The sequence below is a fragment of the Labrus bergylta genome, chromosome 19 (genome assembly GCF_963930695.1).
Source record: "Labrus bergylta chromosome 19, fLabBer1.1, whole genome shotgun sequence".
Classification (NCBI taxonomy): domain Eukaryota; kingdom Metazoa; phylum Chordata; class Actinopteri; order Labriformes; family Labridae; genus Labrus; species Labrus bergylta.
In genome coordinates, this window is record NC_089213.1 from 7,273,461 (window position 1) to 7,285,110 (window position 11,650).

Sequence of the window (11,650 nt, forward strand, 5' to 3'; positions counted from 1 at the left end):
AAACACACCACAGGTAGCCACATTTTAAAACTTTATTCATGCTATTGCAACAAAGAGTCACTATGACAAACAACCAAAAAGAGTTTAAATGACAGAAGAGGTAGGACTCTAAAAAAATGCTTTTTAAAACGTTAATGAGGATTATTAAACGACAAACAAGATTAGAAATCAAACGGCTTCTCTTTAAATCTCACTCAGTACAAAGGTTACAGTGTGAGTCTATCAAAACTTGTATGAAGATATTTTATTGTATTTTCTGTATTCACAGGCTGGTGACATTAATCATACAAAACTAGACTCACTAGATGATATGAGGAGGATTTATTATCATAGATAAAAAAATACTCAGTGTTTTAGAGTTTCGTCAACAAAATAAGTTCTGATTTTGCACAAAAATATTCCTTACTATCATTCAAACATGAAGTAGAAAATGTTGAACACATGTTGAAGAATGTGTGATTAGTGAACAAAGTGTGCAAAGAAACATGTTAGCAAAACAACCGCCTTTAAATCACAGCGGAACCACAAATAATGACAGGACTTTGATTAGCAGGACAGACAGAGCAGAATATACGATGCATTCAGGGAACATACAGAATACTTGGAATTTCTGTTTGCAAAAAATAAAATAAAAATATGATTTATAATACTTAAATTACATTAAATAAAAACAAAACAGTCCTTCATGACGACCTGAAAGCTTCAGTGGTTTACTGTTCAGTCAACGTTTCTGAGATTAATCGTGTACAATAAATTATCAATTACAAGTTATTTTTATTTCTAATGTTGTGAAACTGAAATTAAATGTCAGCACTACTGTGATGTAGTGGTTTTGCTAGCTGGTTTTGCTATGATTTTTTTAAAGTCACAGTAGCTTTCCGAGCTGGCTAGCTTCATTGCTATAGGATGGATGAGTTGTTATAACGGAGAACAAATAACGGCCTGTTTGTGAAGCAGCTTATTTAAACAGGATTTTAAAGAAGCATCTGTAAACATCAGTTAGAGTAGAGGTTATGCATTAAGACTGACGTTTTGCTAATGAGCAAATCCAATGATTGCAGGGACTCCAAATTAAAATCTAACTAGGATTTATCAATGCTGGAATGACTGAACCTTTACGTGGAATTCAAACGACTTCAAAAGCCGGGCCACATTTTCTTCACATTCTTTTGTGTCTCACTGAATTGCTCGACCAGCATCTCCTGTGTTCAGTGAGTTAAAAGTACGGTTTCTGTTAGTGGAGTCTGGGGGCTTTAAAGAAGGTGAGGCAACACTTTAGATTAAGGTCACACCATTCCCCATTAACTCGTCGCGTAATTTGTTAGACGACAAATTAACTTAAGAGGACATTCATTAAGAGACACTGGAATAACCATGAATAGCCATGGTTTGGTAGAGCAGATTTCTGAAATGACAGGTCTCATCACAGAGGTCTAAACTACGAACAAGATGTTATATTTTCGACCTCCGTCTTTAAAATAGTGCAACAGGTGTGCCTTCATTTCAGAACAATGTAAGAGACAGGAAACTGCTTTCACATCGACGATAATCCAAACACCAAAATACTACAGTGTATACATCAGCAGATGAAACAAAAAGAGAAACACTAAGAGTCAGTTGAGCTTATCTCACAGTACCTCATAAAAATAATATCAAAGTACACTTTGATGATCCTTCATAGAGTCTCACACTCAGTGCTAAAGGAATAGGCTGTAGAGGACTTAGGACTGCGCTAAATGTGCATTTTAAATAGATTTATAAAGTGCATTATGGTATGGTAGCTAGTCAAACACTTCTTTGATCCCCTCCATCTGCTCAGGAGAATAAAAATAATAATAATAGGGGATTCTATAAATGGAGGTGTTGCCCCGATAATTGTAACTGTTGCCCTGATACTTTAATGCTGTTAAACACTAGATTAGATTAGTTAAACTTGCATCATGTTAATTTGACGTTTTAAATGAGTTTTCCCCCGAATGAAACTTCAATATCAAGCTTAATATTTAATATTTAAGTCGATAATTAGGAGGATTCACAAACAGTAGCTTCACTTATAATAAATAATTTTGTTTTCTCTTAATCAAAAAGAAATGGTCTTTATTTGCAACCCTAAAAGCAAAAAGTTTTGGATGCCAGGTAGAAATCAAACAGAGATAGTGGACTTTAAAGGTCACATATTCTCCTCCTCTTCAACCAGTGTAACTAAGTCTCAGAGCTCCTCAAAACATGTGTGTTAAGTTTCTTGTTCTAAATCCACTCTGATCCTGTATTTGATCATGCCTATAAACTCCTCTATTTCAGCCCTGCTCAGAACAGGCTGTTTCTGTGTCTGTACCTTTAAATGTAAATGAGCTGTGTCTGACCACGCCCCCTCTCTGGAAGGGCTTGGGTGTCTCGGTCCATGTCCTATTGTTTACGGTGAGAAGGCAGACTCAGAGGGCAGAACAAACGCCTAGCTGTGGGAGTGTCACCCACCTGGGGGAGGGGTTACTGCCCTTTGTGATGTCATGAAGGGAAAATCTCCAAATGGCCTGTTTGAGCACACATTTTCTGAAAAGTGGAGCAGGCAAAAGACAGATAGGATGGACTTTTCTCATCATTGGGGGGTTTGTAGACGGACTAGAGACACATACTGGTGTACAAAAAAGTTTCCGGAAAAAAGTGGTTTAGGTTATTTTGTGTAATATGTGACCTTTAAAAAAATTAAAACTGTCTACTCTGCTCCATTTAGAGGAAGAATGTGCAACATTTTAAACATAAATAAAGCAGATATCAAGTATATCTTCTTTTTACATCACGGTTATTCTGTGTCAATTTTCATAAAATGTGAAGCTACGAGCTAACACAACAGGCCACAGGCAACTGCAGCTCAAGCCGAGGACAATTTCCTTGTAGCGAACGCGAGGTGAGGGGGGTTGGAGGTGTGTCGCTGGAGGAGACTGGAGGTGTGGCCACACAACAGTACGTTTTGGTTTCATGCTGGCGCTCAAGGGCGACATCTACTGGATCAAAAAGTCGCACACTCTTCCTTTAATTGATTTTTCTTTCATATCATCCAAACCTCTTTTTGTAATTAGGGTTGTAGTAAAGTGGCAAACAGGGGCGGCTGTGGTTCAGTGGGTAGAGTTGTCGCTTCTCGACCAGTAGGTCGAGGGTTTGATCCCCAGCTGAGCAACATGTCCGATGTGTCCTTGGGCAAGACACTTAACCCCTGCATTGCTCCCGCTGCTTCAGTGGCGGTGTATGAATTGATTAGTGTTGCACTTACTCTCTGATGTAAGTCGCTTTGGATAAAAGCGTCTGCTAAGTGAATTGTAACATTATGAAATATTATTATCACAGACTCATTATTGAAAACTTCAGGGCAGTAAAGTTTAACACTGATGGGTGTCTGGAAAAAAATTATGACATTCAAAGACTGATAGCTTTTTAACTTTGGCAGATTTGTCTCTCTAGACGCATCAGACACATTTTAAACTCTTCTCTGTGAAATAAAGTTTTGTAACAAAAACAAAGGGAATGTTTTTGCTTATTTCTAAGCTGAATAAAATGTTTCCATGAAAAACGTGACTTTCTGACATTAGTTTGGAATTATTTTAGTATTGAGTTTTTGTTAGTTAGACGCTGCAGGTGGAGGAGGAGAGAAAACACGGTGAAACATTCGAGGCTAGCGTCAGCAGCAGGAGGACAGCGGAGGCGTTTACTCAACAGGAAATCATCGCTCTGATGGAGGTGGTGTTTCCTCCGCAGTCCACGTACTGATACATCTCCTGAGACACCTGCTCTGCGTGACCGAAATACGTGGTGGTGACGGTCACTCTGACGAGGACGGAGAAGGACACAGTAAGAAAACACACACAATGTTTGATTTAAGATGATCAAAACGTTCAATACTTTTAAATACCATGTGTTTTAAAACTATAAAGCGATCATATCGCTTAAAAACAAAAATTATTCAGTACTTTTATTCTAAGGTTAACTCAGCTGCCTGAGTGATGTCTTAATTAGACCCATACGCTGGCCACATTTCTGTACCAAAGTTGCCAACATGTTTGTGTACTTAAGGCAGTGATCAGGAGTTTGCCAGCAATTTTTTGGTAATTAAAAAACATGACATTACCCAATTAAACCCAATAATATGGGCAGATATTAGCATATCCAGTGACTATCGGTTTGGGCTAATTTTACCGCAGATAAGCGCCAATATTACTCGATTTATACATCAGTGAAAAAGCATTTCATTGGAGTTTCATTGTATTACACTAGCAGTTCTCGTTCACCAGCAGAGGGCGCTGTATGGATTACAACAGGCATCATCACTCTCCAGAGTGTCAGGCGGTAAATGAACGTACATGCTCAGTTACTTTCCAGTTGAGTGACCGTCTGTTCTTCATTATAAATCTTTTCCACAAGTGTTTGATAACTGCATCTGAGGAATCAACACAATAAATGTCTAGATCTAGCTATTGCTACAGATTGAAGATAGATCTCAGAAAGATATCAGGCGATATATCCAGATCAGATTTTTTTCCCTCCTTAATATAGAAATAAATATCGGTATCGTCTCATATCGGTCGGGCCAGACCCAATATTGGGTGTCCAGGACTTCTATTTCTCGTTGCCGTGGCATTGAAACAGGTATCATAACTAAGTTCAAGTTTCTGGTATCATGACATCCCCAGTGTTGATCAAGCTTAGAAGAAAAGGACAGAACTTACTGCATCATCACGACGATGTTGTGGACCTTGATGGTTTGCAGAGTGCAGTAATCACTGGGAAATAAAAACAACTGTGAGTAAATACTAAAAAGAATACATTTAAAGATTCCTCTACCCACTTACTCGTCTTGGCTGGGATGGGGTTTATGAGCCAAAAAAATCATTGAATTACCAGTATATCTAAAAGTTATGCTCCATAATTTACATTTTGTAACATCAAACAGTCGTTTTCCTGAATTCTGGTGTCAGTTTGTGGTTGAACTATATTATTAGTTATTGTTCTGGTTTCCTGGAGGGACAGGAAATGTCTGGAGGAGAGAGCGGGGGATGACATGCAGGAAAGTAACCACAGGTGGGATTCGAACCTGGGCCGCCCTGCTTGGAGGACCACAGCCTCCATACATGGGATGCACGCACTAACCACTGTGCCACCAGCGCCCCCAAGTGGTATTCTGAACTCTTTCTATTCTCACGTAGTTTAAAGCAACACATACAGAAATCAAATGTATTTCACAATCAAATAACTAAAAGAGATCAGATTAATTCAGATTATATCCACAGAGTAAACTTTTCTTTTAAAGATATTGCTTCATTATATCTTAAAAAACAGTCGTCAAAACTACAGTTTCCTGTTTGTCTCACCTCAGCTGCACTCTCTCTGCCTCCTGGAGGATTTATGATTGACTCAATAAATACAAACAATAAGGCGATTATTGTTTCATCACTGATTCATACTGAAGTTTAAATCTGCATAGATCTTTCATAACATGAATGTTTCTAATCGGAGATTTAAATACATTAGACTTTCTGTTTTTCTGCAGCCTCCTCCTTTGAAATTCAAATGAGCTTCATTGTACATGACGCCATGACAAAAAAGCCATTTTATTATATCATAATTTACAGAAAAATCAGGATTATGTGCAAAAATGTGCAGAAAAACATCCAAAATGTTTCATTTTTATCGACATTAAAATGTTAAACAATCCCACAATGAGAGCCCTGTCTTCCCCCTTTTCCTTTTTTTTTTTAAGTTTGATCTAAGCAGCTCTACATGATAAAACATTTGTCACAGATGTGTAAAGGTGGATGTGTCGTTAGCCGGGCGGTCACACAGTACTTACTACATGTAGTTCATCTCATCTGCGATGATGGTGGGGACCATATAATCAATCTGAAAACAGAGAAAGAACAAAGATATTAAGTGTAACCTCACAGAGAAACATGTCACAGGTGAAGGAGCTGTTGGCATGTACCTGTTTCATGTCCAGAGGACTGATGGCAGTGGTGTTAGTGATGCGAGATTTTCCGATCACCGTCTTTGCGAACTGGACCTGAGCGGTGATGTTGGCCACCTCCACCGAGTAATAGTTATTGTTGGTGATGTTCAGAGTGTTCTGGAGGGAAAAAAAATAGAAATGGAAACGTTTATTAGTGTAAGTTGTAAACTTCAAGCAGGGCCAACTTGTTTCCTTAACTCAACGAAAACACACAAAAGAAAGACCTGTGATAGGGCTGCTGAGCTGTCAGCATTAACTAGTTAATCGTGATTAATTAAAGGAACAGTATTTATATTCCGCCACCAGGGGGCTCTCAAGAAAAACAATAACAAAAGATGACGTCGAGGCTGGCGGGGAATCATGGGAGTGCTCCTCTCTGCTACTCACCGCCTAAAAATCTAACAACAAATTTGACTTCTAATCACAGTGATGATGTGGAAAAATAGCCTGTCAGTGTTGGTCTTCACTGGTCTTGATTTAAAATCTGCCAAGTCTGAGACCGACTCAAAATACTTTCCATTCCAAGACCTTGAAAAAGTGGTCTCGAGACTTGGAGTACTACAACACTATTGGCTGGGTAAAGTCATTTTCGGTATGTTCCTGCAGCCGACCGGCACCTGAGGACGAGGTTTAGCTGTGCACGGGGGAGTCAGTCCGTCGATCAAACACATTAAAACTCCTCCTATCACAAACGTTTAAATCACACCAACAACACTGTGGGGGCCCTGAGCAGCTCCTTCAGCAGCGGACTGAGACACCCACCCTGCAAGACAGAGCGCTACCGCAGGTCTTTCATCCCATCTGCAATCAGACTGTTTAATCAGACTCTCTAACAGTATCACCACCTCATGCTACACACTGTGTGTGTTTTTTTAAGAACAAGTTACTGTGTAATTTTACATTATTGTATTTTTTTTGTAAATATGTTTGATTTGATTTTTAACTTATATTTTTAATATTATATTCCCGTCCCCTGTTTTCTTGAGCTGCTGTAATGCACAAATTTCCCCCACGGGGATCAATAAAGTTTATCTTTATCTTTAAAACAACAGTCTCCCCCACCCTGCAGATTCACTTTGATCAGAACATTTCACAGAATTATTCTCTCTGATGGTGAAACATCAGTTTTTCCTGCCTCACTGTTTTCTTTGTTTTACTACTTCCATGTTGTTTGGAAACGCAGTAATCCACCAGAGACCTAATTATTATTTTATTTGGTATTTCAACGTTGAAACGTCTGTAATGCTGAGGGGCTTTAGGAAGTTTAAGTTTCTGTTATTTCACAAAGTTTTCAAAGAATCATTACCCACATTAGTTAGAATGTAAAAATGCACCAGACAGAGCAAGATTATTATTTATCCTGTAAACTATAGACTCCATTTGGATGTATATTTGGTGACTTCAAACTGAACTAAATAAATCAGCTGCATTCTTCAGCAGTGTTTCTCAACTCGGGGGTCATGACCCTAACAATGGTTCACGAAGCAGTTTTCCAATGGGAGTCTGGAGAAAAAAACAAGGGGTCACAAAGTCTATGAAGCGCTTTTTTAAACATGTATATTTTGTGTATATCATATGTTTTGTACTGTCTGAGGTCCAAACTGCTAAATATTTCACTAAATGAATCCAACAGATTAAAAAATATCAGAAATTTGGGTCGAGATTTTTCTAGTGTGAGTGTCAAAAAAGATGAAATACAAGAAATTACTAAATATTTGGTGGCTAGGACTTCTATTTGGTTGGCTGTGGTATCCAAACAAGTATCAGTGTCGTTTGATTTTTACTAGAATTGTCTCAAAGTTTTTAAAGAAATCTCACCGTGATGTTGAGATAAACGCTGCGCTTGTCTTGGTCGTAGCTGACGAAAACCGTCTTCACTCCGGCGTAGGAAACGTCGATGGAGCGAGGGAAGAGGAAGAAGACGGCCAGACTGGACAGCAAGAGGCAGAGAACCACTGACGCCGACACGTACAACTTCCTGAGGAAGACACCAGAAAACAACACCACTGTTTTACTAATCACACACACACACTCAGCTGAATGTTGTCACTTTGCATAACAGCAGATTGTTAACTAGTTTTAATTTATTTCACTCTCACAAGCGTTCAACCTCATGAACCGAGGACTACAGCCACGGTACATGAGGCGCACCACATAACCTTAGTCTATCCAGCAGCCCCATTATTTGAATCTTTGACAAGAGGGTTTTGCAGAAAGTAGATTTATTTCACAATCAAATAATTAAACAAACTCAGATTAATGCAGATCATATCCACAGAGTTACAGTTATTTTTAAAGATATTCCTTCATTATAGCTAACTTAGCAAAGTCTGACAGGGATAGTCTCCAGCTATGAGGAGCATACAGTATGTGAACAGCCAGGTCAGGAGAATCCCTGGAGCGGTCCTCCTGAAATTATCTACATATTTTCAGGAGTGCAGAAATGAAAACGACTTTTTTTTTATTTTTCTGCATCGCCGTACGACTTTGGTGTCGTAGAAACGTTGAGTTCTAATCCAACTCAATATTTGTGTGAACACAGACCAGCACAAAAACATGGCAATGTCTCGAACGGTGGTTCTCAACTGGTGGGTCGGGGCCCAAAAGTGAGTCGCAGAGCCATTTTCAGGAGTGGGTAACAAATGTGTGCCTGGAAGAAAAACGCTGTCAAAAAGTCTATAAAACTTTTTTTTTATTTTTTTTAACAAGTTTGTTTCTTTCAATGTCTTTGTTCTATCATGCTGTGTAACGTCTGACATCCAAACTGCATCATTTTTCTTTAAATGAATTAGATTGACTGGGTCCCGAGGCTCGACCAGTTAAGAACCACTGGTCTAGAGGGAGTGTTTTTGTCAATGGAGTTTGGTGATTCTGAAGAGAACGATGCAAAGGCTGTTTTTTTTATTTCAAAATAAATCTTCTTCCTCTTTAAGATAAAGGTCTGTCTCTGTCTGGATCCTTTGTCAGAGACTTAAAAAAAAAAAAAACAACCTGAGCTTGTCAGTGGACAGACTTTAATCAGACGCTCCCAAGGATTATGTTGCAATGTGTTGTGCCAGCTGAAGCAAAGTACTGGAGCAACTATTTGTAACGTATGAGTCATTCAACCCGCAGTCCTCCTAAAGCTCAAACAGGTTAAAAGTACTCACGTCCTCCTTGGCCGCAACCGTTGGTCACTGTAAGGAATCAATGCCACGAGTTGATTTTCTTGTCCTGAAAAAGGCAACAGCAATCAACGATGAGTCACTGTCAGCTGTTTCTGAAAAGTCTGCTGACGTCATCCACTTGGTTTACCCGACAATCAGAGGAAAATCATGTGGTCAGGAGAAACAGACAGCTAAAGGCTCCGTGCACATAGCCGTGTTACCTCTGGGGATCCTCCCCGTGCCCTGACATGTGGGACACGTCACGCTGTCCCGTCCCGTGAACTCCACGTACGGAAACTGAGAGACGTCTCCTCCCTTCCCGTCCTCGGACTGGGAATCCTCCACAGGAGAGGTGAGGAAGTCTTGACCGTCATCGCGTTCCGTCTGCTTCGAGAAGAGGGAAAGAGAACCCCCCATGGCCACACCTGGAAACGAGAGTAAACCACGACCTGGTGGTGAAAACACGCCGCTCTTCTCATAACTGGAAATATTTTTGAAGATTCAGAAGACATGGTGTGTGAAAAAAAACACAGGAAAAAACATGATGAGCAGCAGCACGTTATTTTCAGTATTTTTTGTTTCACCATCACAATATTTGATGTTATTAGATTTTCCTGATACTGTGAAATCCTTCCTCTTTCACCATCTGATAGTAATTAAATCATTCAGAGAACGCCATGTTCAGAACATTTACTCCTTAGAAAGAGGATTAATTCAACTCAATCAACAGCAGAATAAATGAGAAACACGTTACAGCAGTGGAAACTTTACATTTAAATTAGACAAGTATCAGACAGGTATCAGATAGAGTTGCACGGTGGTGCGGTGTTCAGCGTTGTTGCCGCACAGTGAGGAGGTCCCTGGTTTGAATCCCCGTCCGACAGGAACCTCTCCATGTGGAGTTTTCACGTTCTACCCGTGTATGCGTCGGTTCTCTCCCACAGTCCAAAAACGTTCTCTGTTTGGTGACTACAGATTGGTGAGAATGTGAGTGTGGCTGCTCATGACACATCACAAAAGTCTTTATCACATCAAATAGGAACGATTATTTCTTGTGACCAATCAACGCTTTCTCACTCAGCTTGTGTACATATAACCTGCTGACTGGAGGCCTTTGCATTAAAGCGTTGCTTAAACACAACATGATGAAGCTTGTTGCGAAATGTCAGCGATCCTCAGATCAATTGGTGCCAATTTAGGGGGAAAAAAGTGTTTTGGATTTTTTTTTTTTCAGGAGAAACAAATACCTGAAAATAAATGCCTTTACGTTTTGTTCAGTATTAGTTTATTAATTACATTCCATATTTTTTATCACAACACTGTGCAATATTACTGCACAATGTATTTATATTTTTTATTATGCAAGCCCAAGATATAAATAAGACAAAAGTCTAAAATAATTAAGTTTTGATTCAACATTTAAACTCATTGCATTTAATTGGCATTACCTCCTGTATTTTTAAATATGGCAATTTATATCCCAGACAAAAATGACATCGCAATGCAAGTTGTTCTAATATATTTATACCTAAAATTCTAATTTCAGGTGCAAATAGGAGATTATCAGTATGTGATCATATGTTCATCATTTGTGTCGCACCAATGCATCGAAGTGCTGAAGTTGTTTTATCAAATTTATCAACAAGTCGTTGAACACAGCATACAGAGGAGATTGTTACCTGACGTCACACAGTTACAAACACACTACTACAGTCATGACAAGATAAAACTTTGTGTAAAAAACTACAAACACTAGCTTAGTTTAGCTTTGTGTAGTTCCAGCAGCAGCTAAAAGTACAGTCACAATAAAGTCATGAAGGAGTTTGTCTTCAGTAAAATGTTGACAGGCGACAAGTTACTGCTTTCAAAATCAAAGTATCCGAGTAAAAAAAACAAAAAAACATGAATAAATGATGCAAGCTGTGAAAATAACCCTTTTAAAGAAACACACATCTCACTGACAGCTAGCCTATGAGCTAACTTAGCTACCATACAGCTAAGAAACTGTCAAAAATGAACATACGCCACCGGGAAAATCCCCCGCTGCTAACTTACCGATCCACCGAAACATCAAACAGTCCGTTAGTCAGCAGCTAGTGTGACAAATGTTGTTACGAGACAGAATTGAGGGGAGGAAGAATTACCTGAATGTGACTCTTAATTCTCCAGATATCTGCTTGCTGCTAAAGGCTCAGTGTTTATCCGACAAGAAACGGACATGCGCAGTTATGACGCGTTCACGGCCGTGGGAAAAGAGTGGTTATTTTCGAGCTTAGAAATCTAATTCTGCTCGGTTCAAATACCACTGGGAAATAACAAAGCATGGAAAAGTTTGACGTTGGAGATAAGTTATGTATCATAGAGGGGTGACGACTCGGAATTTTTCTGTATATAGGCTTATTTTGAACTAGAGCTAGATAATCAATGTCTATATTTAAGTTAAGGAGCCCCTGAAAGTAAAAACAAATATCTTGTGCGCACAAGTTAATATCTTCTATTTTTGGGACAG

General features: G+C 39.1%; 1 protein-coding gene across 2 annotated transcripts; it reads right to left on the reverse strand.

Annotated features, from left to right (window-relative positions):
• Positions 1–18: 18 nt before the first annotated feature.
• tmem106bb (transmembrane protein 106Bb) lies at positions 19–11,401 on the reverse strand. Of its 2 annotated transcripts, none has more exons than XM_020638650.3 (8): positions 11,286–11,401; positions 9,363–9,566; positions 9,145–9,208; positions 7,814–7,973; positions 5,972–6,112; positions 5,840–5,889; positions 4,719–4,772; positions 19–3,819 (listed from the first exon to the last, which is right to left on the reverse strand). In XM_020638650.3, exons 2-8 carry the CDS (start codon positions 9,556–9,558, stop codon positions 3,705–3,707), a joined length of 780 nt encoding a protein of 259 aa, XP_020494306.1. In that variant the 5' UTR covers positions 9,559–9,566; positions 11,286–11,401; the 3' UTR covers positions 19–3,704. The 2 variants fall into 2 exon arrangements, with proteins under 2 accessions (XP_020494306.1, XP_065804077.1); XM_065948005.1 differs by having other exon boundaries at positions 11,197–11,317.
• Between the last annotated feature and the right edge of the window lie 249 nt (positions 11,402–11,650).